Source organism: Microtus oregoni, unplaced genomic scaffold (genome assembly GCF_018167655.1).
Source record: "Microtus oregoni isolate MIOR12 unplaced genomic scaffold, Mior012 000095F_ref0000231, whole genome shotgun sequence".
NCBI classification, from domain to species: domain Eukaryota; kingdom Metazoa; phylum Chordata; class Mammalia; order Rodentia; family Cricetidae; genus Microtus; species Microtus oregoni.
In genome coordinates this window covers 3,776,414-3,788,672 of record NW_024544708.1, presented here as the reverse complement: position 1 = coordinate 3,788,672, position 12,259 = coordinate 3,776,414, and the positions used below count along the sequence as shown (strand labels likewise).

At 45.2% G+C, this 12,259-nt stretch overlaps 1 protein-coding gene across 24 annotated transcripts in view; it reads right to left on the bottom strand.

Moving 5' to 3' along the window:
• The window catches only part of LOC121442754 (band 4.1-like protein 3), a 165,135-nt gene that overhangs the window by 69,625 nt on the left and 83,251 nt on the right, over nt 1-12,259 (bottom strand). For all 24 annotated transcript variants that reach the window (XM_041644345.1, XM_041644353.1, XM_041644350.1 and 21 more), the window contains exon 3: nt 10,085-10,282. In XM_041644345.1, coding sequence (XP_041500279.1) covers nt 10,085-10,282 — 198 coding nt within the window. The remainder of the gene's footprint in view (nt 1-10,084; nt 10,283-12,259) is intronic.

Here is a 12,259-nt window from a genome sequence, read left to right as displayed (position 1 = left end):
CCTGAGTGCCAGGACTAAAGGTGTGCGCCACCACTGCCCATCTCTGAGCTGATTTTCTCAGCAGAGAAATAAGGCAAGGCCAAGGTTATGTCCAGTGTTTCTTGTAGATAAGGTGGCTTGCTTCTATGGTGAAGACAAACTCAGTTTTAAGCTGGAAACATTGGTTCAGTTGTTTTGTAGTGACTGGAACAAAACGGGCCTGTAAGAAACACTTCATATTAAAGCCGTGGTAAAATCAGCATAGCTTTTTAGCATTTAGTGACGGCATATTGACTGTATGCATTAATACCGTTAGAAAAATATGTAGTCTCATGAATAGGAAAACTGCAATATTTGAGCGTTCAGAAGATGCCAGTATTCATGTTGCATAGATGCATCGCTGTGTCCGAGAATAGATGACAGTTTCAAGGAGGTGGCCTGGAAGAGTCACTGAAGAAGCCTTCGAAGCTGTAAGTATAGATCTGCTGCCAGGAAAGACTCCAGTAGCCGATGGCAGCAGCTGTGCTTGGCCTGGGGTCACAGAGCAGACAAACCTCCCTGGACAAGAGGCTGTGGGCAGCGAGCGTACAGGGCCTAGCTGCAGCCCCCTGTGTTGGGAAGACTTTCCTAAACAAAGCACTGAGCGATGCCTCGGACTAGAGTCCTCCCTGAGACTCAAGCAGGGCAGGGCCTGGGCTCATCCTGGAGCTTTGGAATGGGGACAGTAGCTGGCAGCTTTCACGTGAGAGTACAGTGAGTTCTGAGTGGAAGAAACAGTGGGGCTCTGGCACTTGAAGGTGGCAAGGGGGTGCAGGTATATTCTCTGCCGCAGTCTTCCCTGAGATGTGCTATGGGGAATCTGGTAGACCTGGCCTTATATCCGAAGCTGGAGCCATGAGTGGGGAGCCCTCTTCTGCATGCATGGGTCCAAGGTTACCACCATGTGTGCCTAGCCATCATCTCACGGGGACTGTGGCGGTTGTGTCGTCATTGGTAATCCCTTTCAGGGCATATGTGGCAGCTCTCAGTCACAAAGACACTGAAAGCAGCAAATTCTAAGCAAGCAAGCAAGCTAGATATATAGCACAAAGGGTCACCTGAACTTTTGGATCTTCAGTAAAGAATGAAGTCGTGTATACAGCTCCTGGGAGCAGCGCGAGAGGCAACAAACCAGACACGGTGCTTTGGGAAGCACAGCGGGACCAAGGGTTTAAGGGTAGGACCGGAAAAAGCAAACCTAGTGACCGAGTAACACAAGGCTAGAGAACTGATCTTTGCAAACACAGGCTGATGACACGGGTCACTCAGAGAAAAGCTGCTGTAGGAGCCCGAGGGCCATGGCGGGATCCCCCAGAACGGGCATGAAAAAGCTGGGTACAGTGCTGTGCACCTGCAGCACTGTGGGTGCAGAGACAGGAAGACCCCTGGGGCTTGCTGAGCAGATGGGATTGCCACATTGTCACTCTTCAGGTTCCGTGAGAGACCCTGTCTCCAAAAATAGGGTACAGAGTATCTGAAGAAGACACCCGCCACCAACTGCTGGCCTACGTATATACTCAGGTGTACACATACTCACGTGTCCATATATACACATGTGCACACATATTCACAAGCACACACATGTGTGCACACATACTCACATGTATACACACATGTGCACCCGGGTGCACAATCCACACGTGTGCACTCACACTCTCATGTACACACACATGTACATATGCACACGTAATACATACAGACAAGCACGCATGTACACACATACTCATGGAAGCAAACCCACATATACAAACGTGCACAAACACATATTAATATGACTTGATAGCTGGGGCAAATACAGAAAGAATTCTCCAGTGAACTTTCCGTAGCAGTATTTAATATGTTACCTATGACTTAATGACGTAATCACTCAAGCTCTCAAAACCTACTTGGCTTCCCAAACCCAACCTGGAATGGACGGCACACCCAGATGGCTTTACAGCTCCTATTCCTCGACATATCTCACCTCCTCTCCAACATTAATATTCTTTAGAGGACTTAACAGGCCATGACCACACTCATGATGGACTATTAAGCTTTATTACTTTTTAAAAATGAATACCAGGAGGATAGGTTTAACTATTTTAGTAAGAAAGCCTCTCACCACCCAACTCTAATGAGGACAAATCTCAACGCCTTGGGAAGATCTCACGGCATCTCTATCAGGTAAAAGAGACGTGGCGCCTTAACCATCCTCGTGTGCCATGTTCCTATGGTTGCACGAAGAGCCATCTGATGAGAAAAGAAAGGATAACTAACGTCCCCCCACTTTCAGAGTCTTTGGGGGAGGGTGCCATCCTTCCAGCAGGACAATGGTGCCGCTGCATGGGGACATTAGGTTAGAGCAGGAGATGGGTGTCTGATGGGACAAGAGAGGCGTGTCACAGGAGGGGTCAAAGTCCACAGTCATATAGATGAAAATCTCTGATTTACAAGTTTGCTTGAAAAACACTATTTGTGCAGGCTGAGAAGATGCCATGTCTCACATTTTCTATTTATCTGTTTCTGGCAATTCAAGAAAGGTAATAAGTGTTGGATCAAGCTCCTGAATTAGGGCATTTCTATCCTTCTGCCCAGGGCTTCGAAATGGTCGAAAAAGTATTTTACGCATAACCCATGGAAGTAGAAAGGTCAGGATGAGGAATCATTTCTTCCAACCATATCTCAGAGGTACAGAACATGAAACAGGAGTGCGAGTCCAAAAGATAATTCAATAACCGCAGAGAAAGACCATTGGGCAACGTTCAAAAGTCCCTTCCTGACCAGAATTCGAAGAGGAGCAAAGTACACTTGGGACACAGCATGACAATCTCCCTGGCCTCTGCTTGGCTCTGGATGGTTGAAAGGGGACACTGTTGTTCTGACTCAAATGTGGATCCTTTACAGAGGGGCCTGCATAGATCTGAGTCTGGTCAAGGCCTAATTAAACAGGGAAGGACTAAGGCTTTTATGATGTTACTAACTCTTTCAAAAAGCTATATTTGATTTATCTCAGTCTGGATTCAATTCTTTCTCCAGTGTGACTGGCCCGAAGGTATTTGTTTTGCTGGGATAGGAATCTACCGTGGATATACCTGGGTTCCATTCCCATTGCCTTCCTCACAGTGACTGACAGGATAGCTAGGGGCTAAGTAAACTGGGGAATTCACGAGGAGAGAGGAAGGGGGCAGGACCCTTTTCAATAACCCTGAGGAACAGAAACCCTCTACAGAATCCCTCCACCAGCACCTTCCTGATAACGCTTCTAAGCAGGTCCCATCTGCTGCCCAGGAGCTGGCTATGCCCCAGGGGAGCTGCAAACGTGCCATAACCCATTTGTACACTACAACATCCTGCCAAAATGTCAGAAGCCTGTGACAGTCCACCTGCAGGGACCTCAGTGGAATACAAACCAAACTACACTATATAATGCTTCAGATATTGCACACTGATCGGCAAGGAACAAAGCTGCCTGCCCCACATAGATTGTCAGAGCGGAAACACGTGAGATGAGATGAACATTGATCCTGTGCGGTATGCAGAGGGAGGATTCTGTTCTTCTCTTCCAACAAATGATAACAAACTGGAATAAGATGTCATTTGGGTTCTCCAGTCCTCGTGAGATAAATCATGTTAATAATTTTGCTGACATGTGTGGAAATTTGAAGGCATATAAACATTCCCTAAGCATACATCAAGCTGAGTTGCCTATATGACCTTTTTTTTCTATATTGCAAGTGGTAAAAAAAACAAATTTGAAAAAAACGTCAGAAGCATAGGCCTTGCAAATAGAAAAACCACTGTATGCTACAATGATGTAAATCCATCAATAAAGGGAAGTTTGAAAATACATGACATGAACATTAAAGCACGGGGCTTTCTCAACACGAGTGTTCAGTCATGGTGTCAGAGAAATGCTCTTTGTACTTTACTTTTCTGGATCTTCAGGTCTCTTCCGACTGCAGGACTGAGCGAGGGAAAACACAAATTTATGGTTGCAAAAGAGGTCCAAGATATTTGTGGTGTGTATGTATGTGTGTGTGTGTGTACACACATGTGTGTGTATGTGTGTGCACACATGTGTGTGTATGTGTGTGTGCACACATGTGTGTGTATGTGTGTGCACACATGTGTGTGTATGTGTGTGCGCGCACATGTGTGTATGTGTGTGTGCACACACGTGTGTGTGTACACACATGTGTGTGTATGTGTGTGTGCACACATGTGTGTGTGTGTGCACACATGTGTGTGTATGTGTGTGTGTGTGTACACACATGTGCCTGTGCTGACCTTTGCAACAAACGATGAGGAACTGGCAACAGGAAGTTGTTTGTGTTCTCGGTCATCGCGAGCATGTGATAGGAAAGTCACCTTTTCTAGCCGATGAGAAGCCTCACGAGGAGGCTGTCACATGGTTGGGCCCTGCTCATTCCGCGGGAATGACAGCGGCATTAAGTCGGCTATGAGAAGAGATGTAATTTTATTAAAGTAAAAATGATTCTTTATTGAGTGCATAAAGGACTTCCGCTCACTTCTGTGTCCTGCTCTCAATTCTCCTACAACTACACATCTTGGGGCAACAGGCGGGGAAGGTGACGCAGCCTCTTCCACCGAGGTCTGTGTGTCTTCTATTCCACCAGATGGATGGAGTTTGGGAGGTGTCCGAGGAAAACGCGGCCTGTCTAAATTCTTCTAGTTTCTCCCAAGCTACTTTTAGTTTGAGGCCAGGGCATGACTCACCCTACCTCAGGATCCAGCAATTCCACTCCCGGGAATATACCCAAGAGATGCCCAATTATACTACAAAAGCATTTGTTCAACTATGTTCATAGCAGCATTATTTGTAATAGCCAGAACCTGGAAACAACCTAGATGCCCTTCAATGGAAGAATGGATGAAGAAAGTGTGGCACATCTACACATCAGAGTACTACTCAGCAGCAAAAAACAATGACATCTTGAATTTTGCATGCAAATGGATGGAAATAGAAAATACTATCCTGAGTGAGATAACCCAGACCCCAAAATACAAATATGGTATGTACTCACTCATTAGTGGATTCTAGCCATAAACAAAGGACCTTGAGCATATAGTTCGTGATCCTAGAAAAGCTAAGTAATAAGGTGAACCCAAAGAAAAACATATATAGATCCTCCTGGAAATTGGAAGCAGACAAGATCGCCAGGCAAAAGTTGGGAGCATGGGGGTGGGGGTGGGATGGGGGAGGAAAGGGGGAGGGGGAGAGAGGAGGGAGAAGGGGAGGGTTGTGGAGAACTTGGGGGAGTGGGATGGTGAGATGGAGGAAGGACAGATATGGAAGCAGGGAAGAAGATATCTTAATTAAGGGAGCCATTTTGGGGTTGGCAAGAGGTTTGGCTCTAGAGGGGTTCCCAGGTGTCCATGGGGATGTCCCCAGCTAGGACCCTGGGCAATGGAGGAGAGGGTGCCTGAACTGGCCTTGTCCCGTAGTCAGACTGATGACTATTTTGAATATCACCATAGAACCTCTGTCCTGTGACAGACGGAGATAGAGACAGAGACCCACATGGGAGCACTGGACTGAGCTCCCAAGGTCCAGTTGAAGAGCAGAAGGAGGGAGAAGATGAACAAGGAAGTCAGGATGGGGAGGGGTTGGTCCACCCACTGAGACAGTGTGCGTCATCTAATGGGAGCTCACCAAATCCAGCTGGACTGGGATTGAAAGAGCATGCGATCAAACTGGACTGATGTGGGAGTGTCATATATCAATCTGTTGATTTCATTGGTTAAGTAATAAAGAAACTGCTTGGCCCTGATAGGTTAAAACATAGGTGGGTGGAGTAAACAGAACAGAATGCTGGGAGGAAGAGAAAGTGAGCTCAGAGGCCATGCTCCTCTCTCCCGGGCAGATGAAGCTCCGACCCAGGATGGACATAGGCTAGAATCTTCCCGGTAAGCGCACCTTGGGATGCTACACACATTATTAGAAATGAGCTAGTCCAGGTGCGAGAGTTACCCGAGAAGAGGCTAGATATAATGGGCCAAGCAGTGTTTAAATGAATACAGTTTGTGTGTTGTTATTTCTGGTATAAAGCTAGCTGTGCGGGAGCCAGGGCGGCCGGAATTCAGCCCTGCCACTCTTTACAACGCTGGACCCTCTGAATGTGGCTGACAATTGGAGCAGACTGAGAAGCCAATGAGAATGAAACTGTGATTTGTCTCCACTGCATGGACTGGCTTTTTGGGAGCCTAGTCTATTTGGATGCATACCTTCCTAAGCCTGGATGGAGCGTGGAGGGCCTTGGACTTCCCACAGGGCAGGGGACCTTGCCCTCTCTTAGGACTGGAGGGTGAGGGTTAAGGGGGAGCAGAGAGCGGGAAGGAAGTGGGAGGAGAGGAGGAAGTGGAAATTTTGAATGGTATTATTTATAAAGCAATAAAAAAAGAAGAAAAAATAAAAAAAGAAGAGATCCACACTAGCACCCATACAGACTCAACTCCAAATGAATCAAGAGCCTCAACGTAAGATCACACACACTGAATCTGATAGAAGACAAGGTGGGGGAATAGCCTCCAACTCCTTGGCACAGAGTAAGACTTTCTGAACTAACACAGGCACTAAGATCAGCAATTAATACATGGGACCTCGTGAAGCTGAAAAGCTGTATGGCAAAAGACACTGTCATTTGGGCAAAGTGGCAGCCTACAGCGTGGGAAAAGATCTTCGCCATTGATCCACATGATGCAAATTATATATCTGAAAGAGGGGTAGTATCCAAACTATATAAAGAACTAAAAAATTAAACATCAAGAGAATAAAAATCCATAAAAATCTCTAAAATATCAAAGGCTGTTACCAAGGCTCTTGGTTACTTTCTATAACGTGACCATAAGGCCTTCGTGCTGAAGCAAACACTCATAAATCTCTCTGACCATGGGGAAGTGAAGCCAGTTCCTAACTAAAGGCATCCCTCCTACCAGCCAGAGTCCACGGTCCTGGTACTCTGCACACTACCAAAGGAGAAAGGGAATCATCAGCCCAGCTATGAACCTGACACAGAACCATTTTCTGGTGTAATAGTGGCACAAATATTTCTAATAGGATTTAAGGCCCATTCCATCAGATGAAGCCCTCATCCGATACTGTTAAAATGACCAAGACATGACAATAGACAGACCACAGGCCTGGGAAAACCTAAAACCACCATTCTGTTAAAAGACCATAGAAAAAAAGAACTCCTAATGATACACTGATACACCAGTAAATTTGTGTCTGCCTAAGCTGTCATCAGAGAAGCTTCTTGCAGTAGATGGCAACTAATCCCGAGACCTACAATTGGGCAATATGTAGGATGTGAGACTCTGGAGCATTTGATCTCAAACGGGGTGTCTTCATCAAATCCTGCTCCTCAGAGCTCGGGAATCTAAGAGCCACAGGAGACGAACGATTCCAGGAGGACAGAGGCGTCCAGGACAATAGGATGGGTGGACATCTGAGCTCACAGAGACTGTGGCAGCATGCACAGGTTCAAGGAAGAGGTGGGCCGGCACTGAGAAGGGAGGACAGACACAGTGTCCCACCCCAGGCAAGCAATTGTCTGCAGTGGTACCTGCTGCCTCTCCGATGGAGTCTCACTGGGTATAGAAATGACAGTTCAGGATAGGCCATGCCCAGGAGTACTTGATCAACAGAAAGCAGATTTGGTATTTCTGTAGACTTTTCGCCTCAGTTTGCTTCGTTTGAGCATTTTTTGTCTTAATGGTCTTTTGCTTTTTCACTTTTATTTTTGTGGGGTTTTGTATTTTGTTTTGTTTATTTGTTAGAGAGAGGAAGAAAACATAAAGTTGGTAGGTAGGAAGGTGAGGAGGATCTAGAAGGAATTGCTGGAAGGGAAAACCTGATTAAAATAAAATATATTGTGAGAGTTTTTTCAATAAAAGTTTGAAAAATGTATGTTTAGAAATCTTTCCAATTTATAATGTCATGTATGAAAGACATTGAAATGTCACTTAAAATGATCACAGTGATACTGAAGGTTGCAATAAATTATCAAATAAGTATTCTATAGTCAAAATCCCATTGATTATCTATAAGAAACCCAAGGCATTAGGTATAAATTAAATTGGCAGAATGATAAACATTATCTGTCATCCCCAAGGCATTATGTCCAAACATGAACCTTTCTCCATCTAGAATCTTCTACAGAAAAATGGCAGCAATGACCAGAGGATGATGAAGCAGTCCATTCATTTCATTATATAAATGCAATTAAAGCTCAGGGAAAGCTTCTCCCACACAGCAAATTTTTCCACAAAGTGGATCTCCACAGAAAAAAATATAATCTCCCTTGAGACTGCGGAGGCCCTCTCAGTCACAGCTAAACCCAGCTACAGGCTCACATCTGAGTCCCCTTTAATTAACATCTAAGTCGGCTACTGCACACATTGACTGAAAAATCTGTTCAAAATCAGAGCTAGCAAAATATAAGAAAGAGACCTTGCTCAGCAGACTCTGGGTACCTGACACACACTGCACCAGCCCAACAGCTTATATAGGACTAAATTCTATACACATAACAGATTAAGGAACTTTGTTTAATGTAAGAATTCAATCTTCTATGTTCCTGCAATCTTAAATAACATAGCAATGCATCTCTTATTCCTACCAAGATATCAACTCTGAAATGAATTTGAACGTTCTCTTGAGAAACCTAAAAACAATAAAAACCAAGAACAACAAAACCACTGTGCACAGAAGGGCATTACGTTGCAGAATATTTGTTTAGCCATGCAAAGACGTGACACATCCATGTTAAGTTGCTTAAATATGTAAGGATGTGTTTCATTTCTTTAGACTGTGGGATAGTTGCTTAATAACTATGTAAAGATGTGATATATTGGTTTAGTTATGTAAAGATGTGTGGTTGTTTTACCTTGCCTGCCTAAGGCACCTTAATGGTCTAATGAAGAGCTGAATGGCCAATGGCAAGGAAAGAGGTCTAGGCAGGACTTCCAGGGAGAGTGAGTAGGAGAAGGGATTTAGGAACACAAAAAGAAACAGAGACACCAGGGAGGCACCAGGAACCAGACAGACAGACACAGGAGGAAGCAGGAAAGTAGGACATAGAGAATGCAAGAAAGGTAAAAAGTTCCAAGGCAAAACACAGCTGAACAGAAACAGGTCAAGTTAAGTTAAAAGAGCTAGTGCGTCATGCCTAAGAAAAGGCAGAGCTTTCATAATTAAGTCTCCATGTCTTTATCTGGGAGCTGGTTGGTGGCCCAAAGAAAATTCCAACTATAGCATCACACAAAATATAATTAGAATGATAAATGGGTTCTAAGCAGAAGGAAAAGGGATGGGAGACGGACGCTTCAGTGGTTAGCAGTTCTTCCAGAGGATCTGAGCTCAATTTCCATCACTCATTCCTACAGCTCACAGGTGCTAATGACCCCACCTCCAAGGGATCTGACGCCCTCTTCTGGTCTCCTCAGGTACTGCACTCAGGTACACACCCACTCACACAGATAAACACAAGCATACATAATTTAAAAAATAAAAGTCTTTTTTTAAAAAAAGAGAGGAGGAGGGGATGGCGCAGATGAATGTAGAATGTGAGAATATACATATACAACAAAGAGAAGTGTAATATTTTACATGGAGAGTCAAAGTCTACCACGTGTGATTTTTGTCGTTTTTAAAATAATTACTAAGAAAGAAAAGGGCACAATCATTTTAAGCTATCCCAATACTTCTATGTAAATGACTTACACAGGATGTCTGGGCCATAAACTATGCCAACAGAAAAGGTAAAATCGATTGAAGTGTTGCTCATAGTCAGAGCATTAAAGCAAAGTGCATTTTGAAGCCTGTAATATCTTTGTCCCTGACATGGAAAACACTAAGAGAGCCCATCTGGTTTTGTTTTTATATATGCTATCACATTTTACTTTGGACCGACAACATTTCGGGACACTGCAAGCTTGTAGTAATTTAATCTCCTGTTAGAGCTGTGGAAGTGGGTTTGAGTCTAGCCGAGAAAAGTTCCCCGGGTCTGGGAAATGTCACCTTGCCCACTGTGCGGCAGTCCCCTGCTCTGAAGCGCACACTTACATCCACGTCACAGCCGTACTCGGATCCATCCAGAAGGGTCACTTTGCACTGCATGCTTTTGGGCCTTTTGACAATCTTCAACGGGGACCGTGAGAGTTTGCTGCTGGAGGATCTCTGAGAGAGTTTATCGTCTTCAAATTGCTGATACTCAAGTTGTTTCGCAGCTGCGGCAGCGAAGTCCCGGTCCTTGTCGCTGACCTGTGAAAAAGCAACAGTGAGACAGGAAATGGATAGTGAGCCGCTCAGACACCGCACAGCTCCAGAGAGCTCAGACCCCGCACAGCTCCAGAGAGCTCAGACCCCGCACAGCTCCAGAGAGCTCAGACCCCCGCACAGCTCCAGAGAGCTCAGACCCCGCACAGCTCCAGAGAGCTCAGACCCCGCACAGCTCCAGAGAGCTCAGACACCGCACTGGGTTCCCGCTCCCTAGGGGATGTGAGCCGTCTCCACTGTGGTGCCAGGAGCAGATACACAGATCTGACTATTTCTGAAGCCCAGTTACACCTAAATAACCCCACCCACCTAAGTGTACCATGGGGCCTTTTTCAGCTGACCCAAGGCTTAGTAGAGAAGTGATTTAGCCAATTCTATCAAGATCTCACTCAGAACATAAGTAAATCCGCTCTTGGCTTTTTCAGAGGCATTCTATAGTGGGCCACGAAAGCCCACTGTTTTCTTAATCGATTGGATACTTCTGGATTCCCTGACCTGTGAGATCCACCCCTCTCCCAGACACTTACACGACAGAAACATTAAGGCTCAGAGAGCTGTGTTAATCTTGTCAGTAATTTTACAAGTGCTAAAACACCCGATTCTGCTCTGAATCAGTTCACTGACGTCAGCCGCGCGGACATCAGCCACGCAGAACGTCAGCCGTGCACTGAAGCTCAGCACGGTGTAATCCCTGGGTCTGTTCTCTTCCTGTAAAGCGCTGGTATGAGGACACATCCAATGCCTGACGCTTTCACTTGCTGAGTCTCTGAATTCTGCCCTGAGCCCATCTCACCCCTGCAGAGAAACATCCTAGGGGACACGGAATTCTCTCCCCAGTCAGCGTGTCTGAACGCCGCCCCGCAGATGTTTCTGTGCCCTCTTCTATCCAATCACCACGATGCTGTCATGGAGACCCGATGAGTGGCTGGATGGTCCGCAACCCCGACAGTGCCCAGAAAAAGACACCAGTGTGCAGGGCTGACCCTTGGAGTGACATGGGATTTCTCACACAGATGGACCGCCAGCCAGGAACTAGAAGGGCATGAGATGCTGAGGAAAGGCCGAATTGATGGTTTATTATTTCAACTCTTTTTTTTTTTGAGACAAGGTTTCTCTGTCGCTTTGGTGCCTGTCCCGGAACTAGCTCTTGTAGACCAGGCTGCCCTCGAACTCCCAGAGATCCGCCTGTCTCTGCCTCCCGAGTGCTGGGATTAAAGGTGTGCGCCACCACCACCTGGCTATTATTTCAACTTGTATTACTTCCCACCATTCTAGAAGCAGGGTCACTGTAGTGTATTAGTCTTAGACCTTTGGTATAGATTTCTGTTTTCCCTGCGTTTCCTACCTTGACTTCCATATATAAGATCGATCATGTTGTCCTTTCTTTCACCAAAAGTGCCCATGAATTATAAGCAGTTCTTCATATGATAAGGCAGTTTTGCCAAATTTATATATTAAAAAAAAAAACACCTAAAGTGGTGAATGTCTGTATTTCTACATAGGTATTCTAAATCATCGATCCAGAATGCCTACCAGGAGGCCTTGGTTAAAATAACTAAAGAAACAATGAAGGAATGGCCAACTTGAAAAGGCAAGGAAACGGAATAAACTTCAACAAGTCTGTAAAGTAAAAACAAAAACTCGTTCTGACTATAAGTCTGACAGTTTTGACTGCGTTAAAGCATCAATGCGAGAAATCCATGAATGTCATTAGTGGCCTTCATACAGTTTAGGGAGAAGTAAAGTCATCCTGGAATTATCAACCACAATCCATCTTATTAGATAATTTGTAATTTACATATGATCTCGACATATTTAAACTACTGTTTCATTGCAGGCAAAGTCAACCGAAGCTGCTTTTAAGGCAAATGTTGCTGTGAATGGCCGCTTTCTATGCAGGACACAAGATGAGGCTTTGTCTGCCTACCACTAACGTATCTGTATGAAAATGAACTTGCTGGC